This window comes from Podarcis vaucheri (genome assembly GCF_965113315.1).
Source record: "Podarcis vaucheri genome assembly, chromosome: 17".
Lineage (NCBI taxonomy): Eukaryota > Metazoa > Chordata > Lepidosauria > Squamata > Lacertidae > Podarcis > Podarcis vaucheri.
The window spans coordinates 3622154-3639684 of record NC_138755.1 but is presented as its reverse complement, the minus strand read 5'-3'; the positions used below and the strand labels follow the sequence as shown (position 1 = coordinate 3639684).

General features: G+C 46.6%; 1 protein-coding gene across 9 annotated transcripts in view; it reads right to left on the bottom strand.

The window, feature by feature from the left end:
• L1CAM (L1 cell adhesion molecule) overlaps window positions 1-17531 on the bottom strand; it is a 102315-nt gene that overhangs the window by 62210 nt on the left and 22574 nt on the right. For all 9 annotated transcript variants that reach the window (XM_082205696.1, XM_082205698.1, XM_082205699.1 and 6 more), the window contains exon 2: window positions 15344-15531. In XM_082205696.1, the coding sequence (XP_082061822.1) occupies window positions 15344-15531 (188 nt within the window). The remainder of the gene's footprint in view (window positions 1-15343; window positions 15532-17531) is intronic.

Here is a 17531-nt window from a genome sequence, read left to right as displayed (position 1 = left end):
TCGAACCTGCAAGGGTCAGCTCTGGTGATTAATGCTGCATCTAATGTCCCCCTTAGGCAAAGAAATTTCCCAGCTCTGCTATCCACAATCCTTTTAACCTGCAGGTGCCAGGAGTTGAAAGGGGGGGGGCATCTGCATTCAAAATCCTATTGAATGTGAGTTCTGTTGGTTCAGAGTCTGCAGGGATGACTCAAGGGCTTCTCCTCGCTATAGGCCGGCCTTCCACAACCTGGTGTCCTCTGGATGCTGCTGGCATGACCAATGGCGAGGGGTGTTGGGAGTTGTAGACCAGGGGCATCCTCACCTGCACTAAAGGGCCATCAAGCTGGCTACACCTTGGGCTTTTCATCGCTTGGCCAAGAGCTTTTTATTCCACAGGGCCTCTGAGGAAGACCAGATTAGTTCTGCTGGGGCCACGTGGGGCTTTTAGTTCTGCTTCTCTGTTGTCGTTTTATTGTTTGGATTCTAATTGAATTCTGGATTGTTTTAATTTGTATTCAATAGCAGTGAGCTTCCTTGAGGGCAGAAAATTAATTAAAGGAAGAGCAGGGTTGTCAGAGTCTCGTCTCCACACAAGTAGCGCCAAACATTCTCACACATTAGACCTGCAAGAAGCAAGTTGCAGGTAGCCTAGAGTTCATACTAGTCAACCTCCTAGACCAGTGCAAGGTGTTTTTGTTTTGCATATGTGTTCTACCAGTGGATTTAGAATGGACTGTCCACATGCCATTCTGCTTTATTAGTTGCTCTGCTGTGCTTCCAGAATGTCTGGAGTCCCATCAGGGAAAAAGGCAGGGTGTAAATTAATAATGACGATGTTACTGCATTATAGAGCAACAAAAGCAGGACAGAAGAGAAAATGGATCATTTCTGGTATTAAAAGTTCCAGGATTTCAAAAAGAAGTTACAGGACATGGAAATGGAGCGGTATCTGCACTGAAAAACATTTGCAGGCACAAAGGGTATTGAAAGCAGGATCACATATAATTACATTGGAGGCAAGCATGACCACAAATCATCATCATGACAGCATGATAAAAAGTACATATATTTTTTCAATGTAAGAAGGAAAGCACTGGGAAGCTTGAGGTAATTTTGAGCAGAAAAGCAGTGGGAATAGAAAGAATTAAGCATATTCTTCACCCTCAACCCCCACTCCCCAATTTCTGTTGTCCCCAATTGCAGCCTTTTCAGTTGGAAAAAAAAAAGTTGAGAGAGACATATTGTTCTCCTCTGTCCCATTCAGAAGGGGCACTGAGTTCATCAAACCCAGGCCCACATCCACCCTGCGGGGACAGCCCTGCCTTACTCTTGAAACAGAGATGAGGGGACTTGTGTGCTCTCCAGAAAGCATAGCCAGTGGTCATCATCATCATCTGGAGGGCCAAAGACCCCCAACCTCTGTCTTGCAACTTCTGCCTTAACCACACTCGCTCTTCATACCCCTCAACTGTGCTGGTTAAATTGGGACATCCCATTTTTTGGTTCCTTGCTGTCACGCGAGACCATGGCACCCAAAAACATGTGAGAGCACAGTGTCTAAAAACATATGAAAGCACTGTAGCCAATAATCCACAAGAGTACTATCATGGTACCCAAGAAGTGCATTTTGAAGCTCCACACTCTCACACAGGTCACATGACTTGCTCTGGAGCATGGCCCAGAAGACACACATCCCGGTTTGGGACTGTGACATGTTAGAGTATGCAAACTAAGGAAGAAGATACCACTCTTCCCTTAACAGCAGGTATTGAGCTATTGCAATGAGTATGGAATGATTGTCCCCTCCCAACACCCTGTATATCAAAAAACAGTAAGTACTCAGATGCAGCCGACAAGAGTGGCTGGGGAAACCCAGCCAGATGGGCGGGGTATAAATCATAAAATAATAATAAAACAAAAAAGCTTTTCACACATTACATTTTGTTTTTAAGGTGTGCATCCTAAAATGTAAAGTGCGGGTCCATTGATCAGAAAGCCAGGAGTGGCTGCAGATACCGGGTGAGCCTGCGCTGCATGGCGAAGGGGAAGTGTGGAGCTGGCCCAGGAAAGCATGGCGGGTCATTGCAACAATGAAAATAATGGGCAGCCCACGTAAAACAATTCAGTACATTTTTGCAAGGTCACCTTTGGGATTCAAAAAGAAAAGGTCACAAAAATGGTGAGACAAAACCAGCACCTGGAGCAGCTCTGTGTGATCCTTTAAAGTATGGCTTCCAGCAGATTCCCAGGAAATGTAGTTTTCTTGTCACAGAACTACAATACTCAGCATTCTTAACAAACTACAGTTCCCAGGATTTGGTGAGGTGGGTGGGTGTCACATATTTAAATGTGCTTTGCATAGATGGTGGGGATTTGCCCAGCTCCAATATTTTTTCACCACACCTGCTATGGTGAATATGTGCCACTGCTATCTCTGGCAAGGCATGTTGAGCCTGGGCCTTCCTCCCAGCCCCTGAAGATGGCACAGATGGGTGCGGATCACCAAGACCCTTGCAGCATAACCCTGGTCCCCATCCCCAAGGTCATTTGCCTGAGGCATTGCCAAGATGCCCAGTGGACTTCAAGACCATACTCACAAGCCCCCTCCTTTTCCTCCTCTGGAGCAGGAAAGGATGGCAGAGGCTGCTTAGGAGCCAGACCAGGAAGCTCCATGCCTCTACTTCCCACAGCAAAGGCAGGCGGGTGGGGAGGTGTCTTTGGCCGCCCCTCAGCAGAGGTGTCCTGAGGACTTGGGCAGAGCTGGAGTCAGACAAGCAAAGGAAGGACAGGGACCAGTGACCACAATGTTTGGCTTGGTTAACACGGACAGCCAACCATTGTGGGGCCCTGATTGAGATTTTTAAATTACATCCCACGGGAGTAACATTATACTAGCGTTGGTTGCATGTGACCTGTTTACTGAGTAGTCATCCTGATTTGTTTGCACAATGTTTGTGGGGAGGTTATATGCTGTTTATTAAGCACTCGCTTCAATTTGTTTGAGGAGAATATATGATGCCATGTGAAATAATCACTTTCCATGATGAAAAAAAATGCTATTCTTTTTGGAAGTAGGTTTATTGTGAAGGAGCCCCAACCCACCTTAATTGCAAAACCTGAATTTGCCCCAATCTACTAATGAAGAACCGCATCTTTATAATATATTGGAAATCTTGCACTGACAGGACATCCTTTCAGGGATGCATTTCTTAACCTTCTCCAGCTGCTTCCAGTGGCTGAAAGCAGGGCCCTTTTTGGTGGTGGCACCCTGTCTCTGGAATGCTGCCCCTAGGAAAGCTCACCTGATAGTTATTCTTATGTCTTTTCAGACCTTCTCATCCTCCCAGCCCTTTTCAGGGATTACCTGGATCTGCTCCTGTGATGCTCCTGTGTTTTTATTACATCTGCTGTTTCAGTGGGACGTACTTTGGGTCCTAGAATTGGACTGTGAAAGTGATGTCAACAGACTTTCCATACACTGGGGTTTACTGCTTAAGGGCTGTGCAGTCATTGCTGAATCACCTAGAGATTACAAGGGTCCAGCAAGTGCTTCTGATGCAGTGAAATAATGAGCAATCAAATCTTTTATCCAAGTCACTGTTCAGTTTCCCCCAGCAATCACAGCTGTTGCATACTAGTTGGCAGGGAAATAATGATAATACAAAAATGCCATATACTTGCAGGCTGGACTATTCAAAGCAGTTCCCAAACATTATCTTTACAGCCCTGTAAAGTAGGCCACTGTTGCTTTCTCCTCTTTACAGATGGGGCTGAGGCTTAGAGGGAACAGCTTGCCTAGGGCTACCTTGTAAGTTTATGACCGAGATGAAACTCAGAATTTATTGGCTCATAACTTACATTCTTAACCCATAGAATCGTATACTGTTTCCCAGTTTGCACATAATGGTAAGCCAGAATGAAACAAACTTGGTCTTACTGAAATGAGCAAGCAAGCTGGTGCCCACTGCTCACATTTGTGCCTACTCCTCCTTCCTTTGCCAGACCGAGAGGAAATAGACCAGAGCCCTGTGCAAACCAGAGCTCATGGTTAGTTTCTCTCGAGGCACGCGGCAGGAACCAGCTTCTTCTTGGCTTGATCCCATGATTTGTTTGGACAGAAATTAACCACAAGTGGCAGTTTGCACACAATGCCAAGTAAGTCAGTGCCAATTGGTGCCAAAGAAGGACAGAACTGTTTTAATGTATGCTACAACAGCAGCAAGAATACTCATTGCAAAGTATTGGAAGACACAAGATTTACCCACTCTGGAAGAATGGCAGATGAAGGTGATCGACTACATGGAATTGGCCGAAATGACTGGCAGAATCCGAGACCAGGGAGAAGAGTTGGTGAAAGAAGACTGGAAGAAATTTAAAGACTATTTACAGAAACACTGTAAAATTAATGAATGTTAGAAGGATGTTGGATAGAAACTAAGGGGTTTCCAGCTGTAATGCTTTAGGAAGGATTTGCTGAACTAACAAATTGAAGTGGGATACAAAGAAGGGAGGTATGAGGAGGTCTGGGGAAATAAGCGTAAGGAAGATATATTATGGAAAATTATTTCTTTTTTAACTGTTTTTATGTTGTATTTTGTATTTTGTTTCTTTTTTTTTCATTGTTATATTTTTAAAAAACTTTAATAAATATCTTTTAAAAAAGAAAGAAAGTCAGTGCTCTGCTCTGCTTCCTCCTGGCACAGAAAAAGGGAGCAGGAGCAAACTGAATGGCAGACCAGCAGACTTGCTTATTCCCAGTAAGCTGGATGTGGAAAAACTATGGCCCTCCAGTTTTTGCTAAACTATAACTCCCATCAGCTACCTGTAGAGGGCTACAGGTTCCCCACACTTGTGGTAAACCACAGATTGTTGAACTCTGGTTATGTATGAATCAGGCTGTGAACATCACTGAGAGGGTATCATGAGTCCCCACCTATCTACACCAACACAGTCTTTCATTTCTTTGTTTCCTCCCTCCCCTCTCCATCACCAGCACTTACGTGATTTCAACCTACAGTGCTGGTTTGTTTAAAAATTGCTGTCTCCCACTACTTGCAGCATCATCACATTTTATTATATTCGAAAAGGGATAGCTGATAAAGAACTAAGAAAAAGCACAGTGTTCCTCCTTGCCCTGAAAGGGTCCCCAGAGCAGAGGTTTCCTTCTAAAGCTGCTACAGTATCTGGCTGCACAGTAATGTAGCTTTTCAACTGTGGATCATAGAATCATAGAATCATAGAGTTGGAAGAGACCACAAGGGCCATCGAGTCCAACCCCCTGCCAAGCAGGAAACACCATCAGAGCACTCCTGACATATGGTTGTCAAGCCTCTGCTTAAAGACCTCCAAAGTAGGAGACTCCACCACACTCCTTGGCAGCAAATTCCACTGTCGAACAGCTCTTACTGTCAGGAAGTTCTTCCTAATGTTTAGGTGGAATCTTCTTTCTTGTAGTTTGGATCCATTGCTCCGTGTCCGCTTCTCCGGAGCAGCAGAAAACAACCTTTCTCCCTCCTCTATGTGACATCCTTTTATATATTTGAACATGGCTATCATATCACCCCTTAACCTCCTCTTCTCCAGGCTAAACATGCCCAGCTCCCTTAGCCGTTCCTCATAAGGCATCGTTTCCAGGCCTTTGACCATTTTGGTTGCCCTCCTCTGGACACGTTCCAGTTTGTCAGTGTCCTTCTTGAATTGTGGTGCCCAGAACTGGACACAGTACTCCAGGTGTGGTCTGACCAGAGCAGAATACAGTGGCACTATTACTTCCCTTGATCTAGATGCTATACTCCTATTGATGCAGCCCAGAATTGCATTGGCTTTTTTAGCTGCCGCGTCACACTGTTGGCTCATGTCAAGTTTGTGGTCAACCAAGACTCCTAGATCCTTTTCACATGTACTGCTCTCAAGCCAGGTGTCACCCATCTTGTATTTGTGCCTCTCATTTTTTTTGCCCAAGTGCAATACTTTACATTTCTCCCTGTTAAAATTCATCTTGTTTATTTTTGCCCAGTTCTCTAATCTGTCAAGGTCGTTTTGAAGTGTGATCCTGTCCTCTGGGGTGTTAGCCACCCCTCCCAGTTTGGTGTCATCTGCAAATTTGATCAGGATGCCCTTGAGTCCATCATCCAAGTCGTTGATAAAGATGTTGAATAAGACCGGGCCCAAGACAGAACCCTGTGGCACCCCACTAGTCACTCTTCTCCAGGATGAAGAGGAACCATTGATGAGCACCCTTTGGGTTCGGTCAGTCAGCCAGTTACAAATCCACTGAGTGGTAGCATAGTCAAGACCGCATTTTACCAGCTTCTTTACAAGAATATCATGGGGCACCTTGTCAAATGCCTTGCTGAAATCAAGGTAGGCTACATCCACTGCGTTCCCTTCATCTACCAGGCTTGTAATTCTGTCAAAAAACGAGATCAGGTTAGTCTGACATGACTTATTTTTCAGAAATCCATGCTGACTATTGGTGATCACAGCATTCCTTTCTAGGTGCTCACAGACTGTTTGCTTAATGATCTGCTCCAGAATCTTCCCTGTTATTGATGTCAGACTGACTGGGCGGTAATTATTTGGGTCCTCTCTTTTCCCCTTTTTGAAAATAGGGACAACATTTGCCCTCCTCCAGTCTGCCGGGACTTCGCCTGTTCTCCAGGAATTCTCAAAGATGACTGCCAGTGGTTCTGAGATCACATCTGCCAGTTCTTTTAATACTCTTGGATGCAGTTCATCTGGCCCTGGAGACTTGAATACATCTAAACTAGCCAAATATTCTTGTACTATCTCCTTAGTTATTCTGGGCTGTGTTTCCTTTGCTGAATCATTTGCTCCAAATTCTTCAGGTCGGGCATTGTTTTCTTTATCGGAGAAGACTGAGGCAAAGAAGGCATTGAGTAGTTCAGCCCTTTCTGTGTCCCCTGTTTGCATTTCACCATCTTCTCCTCTGAGTGACCCCATTGTTTCTTTGTTCTTCCTTTTGCTACGAACATACCCATAAAAGCCTTTTTTGTTGCTTTTAACCTCTCTAGCAAGCCTGAGTTCATTCTGTGCTTTAGCTTTTCTGACTTTGTGTCTACACGTGCTGGCTATTTGTTTGAATTCCTCTTTGGTGGTTTCCCCCCTTTTCCATTTTTTGTACACATCCTTTTTTAATCTTAATTCAGTTAAAAGTTCTTTAGATAGCCACCCTGGCTTCTTTAGGCACCTTCCATGTTTCCGTCTCATTGGTATTGCCTGACGTTGTGCTTTTAGTATCTCCCTCTTAACAAACTCCCAGCCATCATGAACTCCCTTTCCTTTTAGTATTGTTGTCCATGGGATCTCACCCAGCACTTCCCTAAGTTTTATGAAGTCGGCTTTCTTAAAGTCAAGAAATTGAGTCCTAGTATGCTTGGCTGCTCCTTTCCGCTGTATAGTAAACTTCAGAAGAGCATGATCACTCGCGCCTAATGATCCTTCCACTTCTACCCCACTAACCAGGTCATCAACATTGGTTAGGACCAGATCTAAAATGGCTGTTCCTCTTGTTGCTTCTCCCACTTTCTGGACAATGAAGTTGTCTGCAAGGCCAGTGAGGAATCTGTTTGACCTTATGCTCTTGGCTGAGTTTGACGTCCAACAAATATCCGGGTAATTGAAGTCCCCCATTACTACTATCTCCCTTCCTTTTGCATGCTTGGCCATCTGTTCCAGGAAGGCATCATCTATGTCCTCCATTTGGCTTGGGGATCTATAGTAAACTCCCACAATGAGGTCTCTGTTATTCTTCTCTCCCTTAATTTTGACCCAAATGCTCTCACTTTGGCTTTGAGGATCTAAATCTTGGATCTCTTCACAGGTATACACATCCCTGACATATAACGCCACTCCTCCTCCTTTCTTGTCTGGTCTGTTTCTCTGAAATAGATTGTATCCCCCCATTATTACATTCCAATCGTGGGACTTATCCCACCAGGTTTCAGTGATGCCTATTATGTCATATTTAGTTTGCTGTACCAAGAGCTCAAGCTCATCTTGTTTATTTCCCATGCTTTGCGCATTAGTGTACAGACATTGAAGACCATTAATCATTCCCCCGTGTCTCTTATTTAAGGATTTTTTCCTCCCACCACTAGGTCCGCATGCTGTTTGCTCCATTTGGTCTATGACATTTGGATGATCATCTTCATCAATTGATAGACTCCTACCTTCAGGAGCACTGTCTCCCTCCCCCACATTAGTCAGTTTAAAGCCCTCCTGATGAGGTTTCTGAGATTTTTGGCAAAAACATTTTTCCCAACCGTTGTGAGGTGCAGCCCATCACTTGCCAGAAGTCCATCTTCAAGAAACTGCAGTCCGTGATCTAAGAATCCAAACCGTTCCTGTTTACACCATTTGCGAAGCCAGCTGTTCACTTCCACTATTTTCCCCTCTCTCCCTGGGCCACGTCGTTCAACTGGGAGGACAGATGAGATGACAATTTGTGCATTTAGTTGCTTCAATTTCCTGCCGAGAGCCTCGTAGTCTCTTTTGATCTTCTGGAGGCTATTGCTTGCAGTGTCATTGGTTCCCACATGAACCAAGAGGAAGGGGTATTTGTCAGTGGGTTTTATGATTCCTTGCAGTCGTTCAGTTACATCTTGGATCTTAGCCCCGGGGAGACAGCACACTTCCCGAGACATCTTGTCAGGCCCACAGATCACTGCTTCTGTTCCCCTCAGTAGGGAATCCCCTATCACCACTACACGCCTCCTCTTGGGTTTGGTCGGGGTTCTTCCGTGAGCTGTCCGTTCCAAGGTCGCCTGCACATTCCCTGAGGACTGACTTTGCTGCTCGTCTTCATATACCTGATCGACTGTAATGAGGGAGAGATCCTCAAATGGAGTCTGCTCTTCGTCTTCCATGCTAGGGGAGAGGACCTCAAAGCGATTGTGTATTTCTAAGCAATCAGAGTGAACCCTGGGCCTCCTACTTCTTTTAGTCACGTTTCTCCTTCACCTGTGTTGGTGAACTAGACTCCTTCTCAGGGGAGTCCCCTGTCTCCTCCTTGGTGGGGACGGTGTGCTCTGTTGCTTCCAAGAAGACCTCCAGCTCTCTAATTCTTTGGAGCGTAGCTACACGTTCCTCCAGTTGCTGGACTTTGTCTTTTAAGAGGGCAATCAACATGCAATTGCTGCAGGTAAAGCTGCCTGCAACCTTTGGCAAGATGGCAAACATTGCGCAGGAATCGCAGGCGACTGCAGCTGTTCCCTCCCCTTCCATCTTGAGATCGTGTCGTTGGGGTTGGCTACAGAGGTCCTCCATCATAAAAAGCTTGAAGACAGGACAAATAACACAAAAAAAACACCTAGATCTCCCCCAACAAACGTTTGAGACTAGCTGCCCTGCAAACTCTGATAAGCTCCTCCCACAGCTAATCCCCTGCCTCAACAGAAACCCTGCCCCCTCTGACCTTTACACAGGGAAAACAGCTAATCAGCCACCAAGAAACACACACACACACACACAAGAAAACCCTTTTTTCTCCTTCTTCAACTGATGCCCTGCAAACTCTGATAAGCTCCTCCCACAGCTAATCCCCTGCCTCAACAGAAACCCTGCCCCCTCTGACCTTTACACAGGGAAAACAGCTAATCAGCCACCAAGAAACACACACACACAAGAAAACCCTTTTTGCTCCTTCTTCAACTGATGCCCTGCAAACTCTGATAAGCTCCTCCCACAGCTAATCCCCTGCCTCAACAGAAACCCTGCCCCCTCTGACCTTTACACAGGGAAAACAGCTAATCAGCCACCAAGAAACACACACACACAAGAAAACCCTTTTTGCTCCTTCTTCAACTGATGCCCTGCAAACTCTGATAAGCTCCTCCCACAGCTAATCCCCTGCCTCAACAGAAACCCTGCCCCCTCTGACCTTTACACAGGGAAAACAGCTAATCAGCCACCAAGAAACACACACACACACACACACACACACACACAAGAAAACCCTTTTTTCTCCTTCTTCAACTGATGCCCTGCAAACTCTGATAAGCCAGGATGCCCTGCAAACTCTGATAAGCCAGGATGAAAGCAAGTCAGTGGATCCCGAGGAACTACACCCTTGGGTGTAGAAGGAATTAGTTACAGAAATCCCAGGAACACTTGCAACCCCTTTGAGGAGGCTCAACAGCTCTGGCAGGAGAGAGGAGGGCAAAGCGGCCAGGGAAACAAATTATAAATCCTGTTAGCTTAACGCCGCTCCCTCTGAAGTTGTCAGAGGAAAATCAGGAAACAATTGATTTGTAAAGCATGCAAGAATCCAATGTGGATTTGCAAAGAACAAATTATGCAGAGCCAAAAATAATTTCCTGCCTTTGACAAAGCAGCTCATTTCATAGACAATGAGTAACGCAGTGGAGAGATCATTTGAACTCAGCAACACGTTTGGCATTAGTTGAGCCTGACTTTCCTGCAAGTAAATATATGGACTGAAAAAGCAGTCGCCTGACATGGAAGGCACAACTTGCAGGAAAGGAATATCTAAAGACAGGAGTGTTGATAGGACTGAGATCAGTTTTGTGTGAATTCCTTGGAGAAGGGAAGAGAACAGCTCCAGTCATAGCACATGAAGCAAAAGGCTTTGAAAGGTTGGAATTTAAATCCTGCCTATTCTTAGTAAACTAGAACGTGAAACCCTGAAATTGAATTCAGCCATGTCTGGAATGGAGGGTGAGCAAGTAATTCTGACTTCTGCCCCAGAAGAGCTTGTGAAAACACTCCTGTTCTCTCACCCAAATATGGCCCAATAAGAAATGCCACCAAGTGGGCAGCTCACCACCACCACCACCACCACCCCCGCCACTTCTAACAGTCCACATTGTTATTGTAGATTCTACAGGAACAGCAGCCCACAATGGATGTCTTGGCATTTGTCCTCAGTGACAAATTCAGCCCCAGCTCTGTAGCCTCCTTCCCAATGGGTGATCGTGCTGGTCACAGATGCTGCCTACCAAACCCGTGCAGAGCTTGTCTGAGGCCCGGAGCAGGAGTCTTATTCATGAGACCTGCCAACATGGCAGCAGCACCTAATCTGAACTGAGGCTACGTGCTAGTATGCAGTAACGCTAGTCCAGATTTTACTATCAAAGCCTAGCAGTGCATAAGGACAGACATGGGCATTTCACTCTTGGTCATTTTGCCCATTAAGTCCTCAGTTGGCTGGGAGGCACGGGGCATTCTTGGCATAACAGCCCTCTGTGGCCTGGGGGAAGCGTACCCGGCTGCCTTCCCCCCTCTGTGTGGGCCTGTGACTCTCCCCATTCCTAAACCCATCTCTCAGGCTGGGCTGTCTTCTGCAGAGGTGTTTCTGCTGCTGGATTGATTCTTCATCTCACTCACACTTGGAGCCATCCTCTCCTTTTCCCCCAGAAGCCCCTTTGGCCACAGAACCAAGCCTACAGGAGAAAGGATGGCAGAGGGAGCGTCACACTGGGAAGCAATTCACCACATAGCTCAGGACACACAGAGGAACCCCCCCCCCTTCCACACACTCAACCCTCGTGACCTTCACTCAAACGGCAATGCTTTTCACAAGGCTTTTGAAAAGGGTGGCTGTGCATCCATCTGAGAGTCCCAGCAACGAAGACATAGAAACCGTTTCCCATGCAGGTTCCTCATCTGTCCCTATCCACCCATAACACAAGACCAGGGCAGCTGAGGCCCAGTCGCCATCAAAGAGGTGCACCTTTGTCTGAGATCCAAACTTCATATTGCAGGTGCTGAAGTCACATTCCTCCACACACAAAAATATATTCCACATAGTGAACTACCATGTGAGGGAGAATTTTTCATTTCTTTGTATGAAGGAACATTCAGTCATTAGAAATTTAAACTACAGACCAGGGCTTCTTGGACTAAATGCTTCTCCATGCAAAAATAAATAATCCTCTCACACAGAAAACTAGTAGGTCAGGGAGAATGCTAACCTTGAACTCGCGCATGTGCCTGTGTGGGATGAGGTCTGCTCATACCACAGGACTTCCCCGCTCTCCTTCCTTCCATGCACCCTCTAAATTTGTTCTATGTTTTTCCCCAACCCCCCAGAGCAGATTTAGAGGGTGGGGGCAGAGAGGGAGTTGCATGAGTGGACCTTGTTCCATGCATACAACAACTTAGCTGAATTCTGCCTCATCTCCCTGACATGCTAGTTTTCCACATGCAACTGGGTTTTTGGGTGGGGTGCGGATATTTCATTGTGAGTCCCTACCTGCATTCTACAGCCCAAACCAAGGTTTTCCACCCCGGTAAAAATTAGGCTTGAGAGAACAGCATAAGCCACACAATCATCTCTGTAGAAAAGAAAAATGCCATTCTTCCCTTTTCACTCACAAAAGCACTTAAGCCAAGGGACAAAGTAAATGGGACAGCAGGAGAGCCATTAGTTTAGATCCAGGTCTCCCCTAATCAAATACAAAATTGAAGGGTCCTGTATTTTTTATTTTTTTAAAAGCAGCAAAAAGAGAACACCTGTCCATGGTTGTTTCCTTAAAGGCTCTTTTCTTGTCCAATTCATTCCAGTTACCCGAAAGCAGCTGAGTGGGAGAAAGAGAGGCGGATACTGTCTGACTGCTTTCAAGCCTCATTGCCATGTAGGGACAATTTCTGGTGCTGGTAATGGGGCGTCCCAGTGCAAAGGGAGGGAAGGGTTAACCCTAGCCCTTCCCCAGACATGATCCTCTCCCCAAAATGCATGGAAATCAGGCTTGAAATCAGGTTTCCATTGTCCCCAATTGGAAGCTGGTTTTATTATTAATCACTGTGCAGTGGGGAGGGGAGGCTGTGGGCTGAATGGGGAGACCACCATGGGCCACACTCGGCCTGCAGGCCAGTAGCTCCCCACCTGTGGGCTGCAGGGAGATAAGTAAGGGGCACTGAGAAGGTTTGCCTATCCTCTTACCGGCACCCCCCCCCCTTTTGCACTAAAAGAAAAGCTCCCCAGCCCAGCCCTCATAGCATATATGTATATGATTGGAACAGACCCCAATCCGAACAAATGGGGCTGCCACCATCAGGTCTAGTTTGGCTCCAAGAATATGAAGAGCTTCCACTATGCACCTGGCCAGGATGGAAGGAGCTGCTTCCATTCTACACTTGGGGGGGGGGGGTTGGGAGGGGGAGGATGTTTTAAAGTATTGTAATTTTTTCTTGATTTGTTTTATGTGTTTGAGGTTTCTTTTACAATCACGTGGTGTATAAATTTCATGAAATAAATAAAATAAATTCTGCAGACCTACTGACTTCCACCTCTTAGGGATGGGGAAGGGGCTGGGACACTGGATTGGAAACACAGGTCCTCTTTCTTCTGCCCTCTTCCTGATAATCTAACCCAGAGGCTCCCAAACTTATTTGGCCTACTGTCCCCTTTCAGGAAAAAAAAAATTACTCAGTGCCCCCCCCCCTGACGGCTTAGGGGCAAGACCAGAACCACAGCTTGCCTGCCAGTGGCCAAATAGGCAGACAAGCTGCAATCCACTTCCTGAGCCTGGGTGAAGCCAAAAAGGGTTCACCCATGACTGGGAAAACCCCTCATCTCCAGCATGACCTCCGGACCCAGGGGAGGCATTGTTGCCATCCCACAACAGTGACTGACCTGGCAGTAAGCGTCATTACACAACAGATAAAACATGTACGAACGGTTTTTCAAAATTTTCTTGTCCTCTCTTCTTTCTTTATGCTTCCACCCCCCCATTTTTTATTCAGTGCCCCCCAATTGCATCTGAGGCTACTACTACTCCCCTGGATCATTCCAGCACACACACCCGGGGGGGGGGGTATCGCCCACTTTGGGAATCACTGATCTAATGCCTGCTTCCTTTGCACCACAGTGCTGAAAGGACAGCTCTACTATGCCTGCCTCCCAGGCCTCAAGAGCTGTCCTCGGTGCTGAAATTGCCTGTAAGCACAGCTCCATGCAACCTGTTTTGCAACAAGCAAGCAAGCCAGTGTCAAAAGAAGCATTGGCCTCAGCAGGGAAGGGACAAGGAGGAGGGGCTGATAACTCCTAAACTCATCAAACTGTAGTTAAAGCATAATAATAATAATAATAATAATAATAATAATAATAATAATTTATTATTTATACCCTGCCAATCTGGCTGGGCCTCCCCAGCCACTCTGGGCGGCTTCCATAAAAACCAAAAATACAGTAAAATATCACACGTTAAAAACTTCCCTGAACAGGGCTGCCTTAAGATGTCTTCTGAATGTCAGGTAGTTGTTTATCGCTTTGACATCTGCTGGAAGGGCCTGAAGAAACTGTGTCAGTAATGGCAATGTGATCAAGTAAAAGGATTTGTGGATTTGGGTCTAGAAGGCCAGGGGTCAACTTCCATCACAGTCATAGACACCTGGATGGTTGCGCTAAAGTTGCTATCTTATTTCTGTCCAAATCATGGAATTGTATGTGCAGTCCATCTCAACAGGGAGGTTGTGAGGCTGGCAGAAGGAAGCGCTGTGAAGTTGTTTGCACACTGAAAGCGCTATAGAAATTAGATGATATATTTAATGACTCACAAAATGTATAATATGTACAGAAATGTGGTCATAAAGGCAAGGTGTAGGTGAGTGCCAGAATCATCAGCTGGGTATAGCTCCACCTTTCTTTTCGTTGGCTCATGCTTCCTTCCCTTTCTGTCTCCATTTCTGCAAGCTCTGCACATCCACACCTTAAGTGATGCACATCTCTATAGACTTACATTCATTCTCAAACCTTTGCTTCCTGACCTGTTACGATTGGCAAAATTTGCCCCTTTCATTAGTGTGAAGCATGTTGGGTGCTAACCATCCAAATAGGTCTGAGATGAGGGTGAGGATTGGATTAATGACTGCTGGTGTTGCAAGGCACTAGTACTTTCCTCAAGCAGGCAGGAGTAGTACTATTTCTCTATGCAGTTTCTAGGGGGCAGGGCATTTAGGGAGCTCCAACCAGCAACACGATGCAGGTCCCCCATCTCTCTTACCTACCTACCCCTCCCTCCCAGTTTCCAGATGGAATTGCTCTCTGCTGCACCAAAGGTTTAGGGAAAGGAAGGCAGGCAGACTGAGCGCTGGGAGGCACTATTACCCAAGGTTATGTGATAATATAAAATCAGAGATAAATGCCTGGAACAGGGCTCTGAGAAACCAACAAGAATTGTAAAAGAAATACAAATGCAAACTGTCTGAAAAGAACCAACCACATGTTCTGACACAACAAAACATGGCCAGAATGCATCACCATCATCACAAGCTCTCACATTTGGGAAACATGCCACAAGCAGCAGTAGTAAACCCCACCCTACCACTTTCCAAAGCCACACGCAGGGGGAAACATACTGATGCCATTACTACTCACATCCTTTGGGGAACTCGATGGACGCTGCTGGATCACAGAGGAGCAGAACCAACGGCCAGAGCATCAGCAAACCAGCCAGCATTGAAGCCATTTCACCTGGCACCCCTGGCCAGGGCCTCTCTCCAACTCTGGGCAGTGGCGCAGCAAAAGGGGAGCAAGCAGCATGCACCCCCCACTGTGGCTTGTGGCTGTGGGAGGAAAGAGGGAGGGAGAGAGAAAGAGACTGTTAGTGTAAAGAAAAAAAGGGAAGAAACCCTGTGTAATCATCATTGTCCCCCTCCCCCACAAAACATCCTTTCCCCCAAGGACAACAGCACACGCAGCAAAAAGGAGCTGGAGAGGAGAGGGAGTTAATGATGCCTTCTGCGTTTATTTATTTCCATCAGCCTTCACTCCAACTTGTTGGAGGAGCATGCTGTGTGTACAAGTGGGTGAACCACCAGCCCAGCATCCCCAGTCCCAGACCGCCCCCACCAACAAAGCAGGATTACTAAAGAGAGAAGGAAAGAAGGGTGATCCCGAAATCGAAGTCAAGGCAAGATGTAGCAGGTCTTGGCCTAGGGTGCCGTGTATTTTCGAGGCAGAAAGGAAAGGGGAGGGACCCTTTTGTTCAGGAAGGGAGGGTGGGTCACGAGAAGGCAGAGCGGGTGGGGGGCGGGTGAGTGAGGAAAGGTTTATGGGGGTTGGCGGCTGAAAGAGAAAGCGAGAGGCGATGGTGGATGGGGAAGAATAGTGGGTTGATGGATGGAGATAGCAAAGTAGGGAGGGTGGGAGAGACAGAGGGAGAGAGAGAGAGAGTGCAGAGGATGGAAAGAACGCAGAGAGATAAGAATATATTATTATAAATGGAAAGATAAATAGATACATGGAAAGGCAGAATTCTAATAGTTCACACTGATGCTGTGCTCTTTATCCACTGATTGTCAATTTCCATACATCTCCTGCCCTTCTACCCTAACAGATATTTCTGATGAATGGAAGAATTTTTTTTAAGCAAGCAAACTGTGCAATGCATTACAACCTCATGTTCAGTAGCTCCAGAGGTTCTACTGATGTCAAGATATGGATGTGCCAGAGATAGAGATTTTCCTGGTTTTTAGCTGCATCACTTGCATTGTACTTTGGGCAAAGTCCAGACAAATACCACCAGGAGAACCAAAGGAATCCCAAGAAACTGAACTCTCCATGGAGCATGGTGGGTGTGCAGGTTGGTGTAGCTTACAGAATCTGTTTTTTTTATAACAAGCCTATTAAAATCTTCCAGATGAAGGAGTTTGCCTAAGAGAAGCCTGTAGAACTTCTGATCTTCCGAGTCAAACACAGAGCTTATCAGCCACACATGGTCCCCCACTGGTAGGCTGAACAAACCTGGCTTTGCTGCCTGCCTGGAGTTGAATAAACATGAACATTTTCTAAACAGCCCGCCAGGCCAAAAGACATGGCTTGCATCTGGTTTGGTCGGACGTAAGTTGTGCAGGCCCAGCCTAACGTTATCTAATGGATTCACAGGAGATGGAAACATTTGAGACAGAGACTTCCCAGCTCATGCTCATAATCAGCATGACGCCAGGAGTGCATTCAGATGTGGAGAATATTCAATCAGTTTTCCTAATTATAATGCCAGTACTTCCGTCTCATTTTGTAATGCTCCTTCACATCACTGACTGACTGGACAGTCCTATGTGTCAGGTCCACATCTGATTGTTCTGATATTACTAGCTAAAATCCTGTAATTCTGACAGGTGATATATGTGAAAGCAGGTTCTGCCAATCAAGGGGTGAAGGGCAGGCTTTGCCTTCTTCACAGCTGCGTCCCCATGACCCAGATGAATGAATGGCAGCCACTTGTGTACAGTATATGGAAGGAAGTAAAAGGGTTCATTTAGAGCAGTGTTTCCCAACCGGTGTTCCGCGGCACACGAGTGTGACGTGAGACATCGGCTGGTGTGCCGCGAGATACCTGGAGGGAGGCGGGCGAGTCGGGCGGCGAGAGGCGGGGCGGCGGCGGCGAGGAGAGGCCGCGCCTCCTGCTGCTGCCTGGCGCTCCTCCTCGCAGCCGGCAGCGCTGCCTGGGCGCCTCCGCGCGACTCTGCCTCGCTGGGTTTGGTCTCCCAGCAGAGACGGGTCACACGCGCCCCTCCCTCCCTCCCTCAGCCTGCGCGGAGGGAGAGCCAGAGAGAGGCATCGC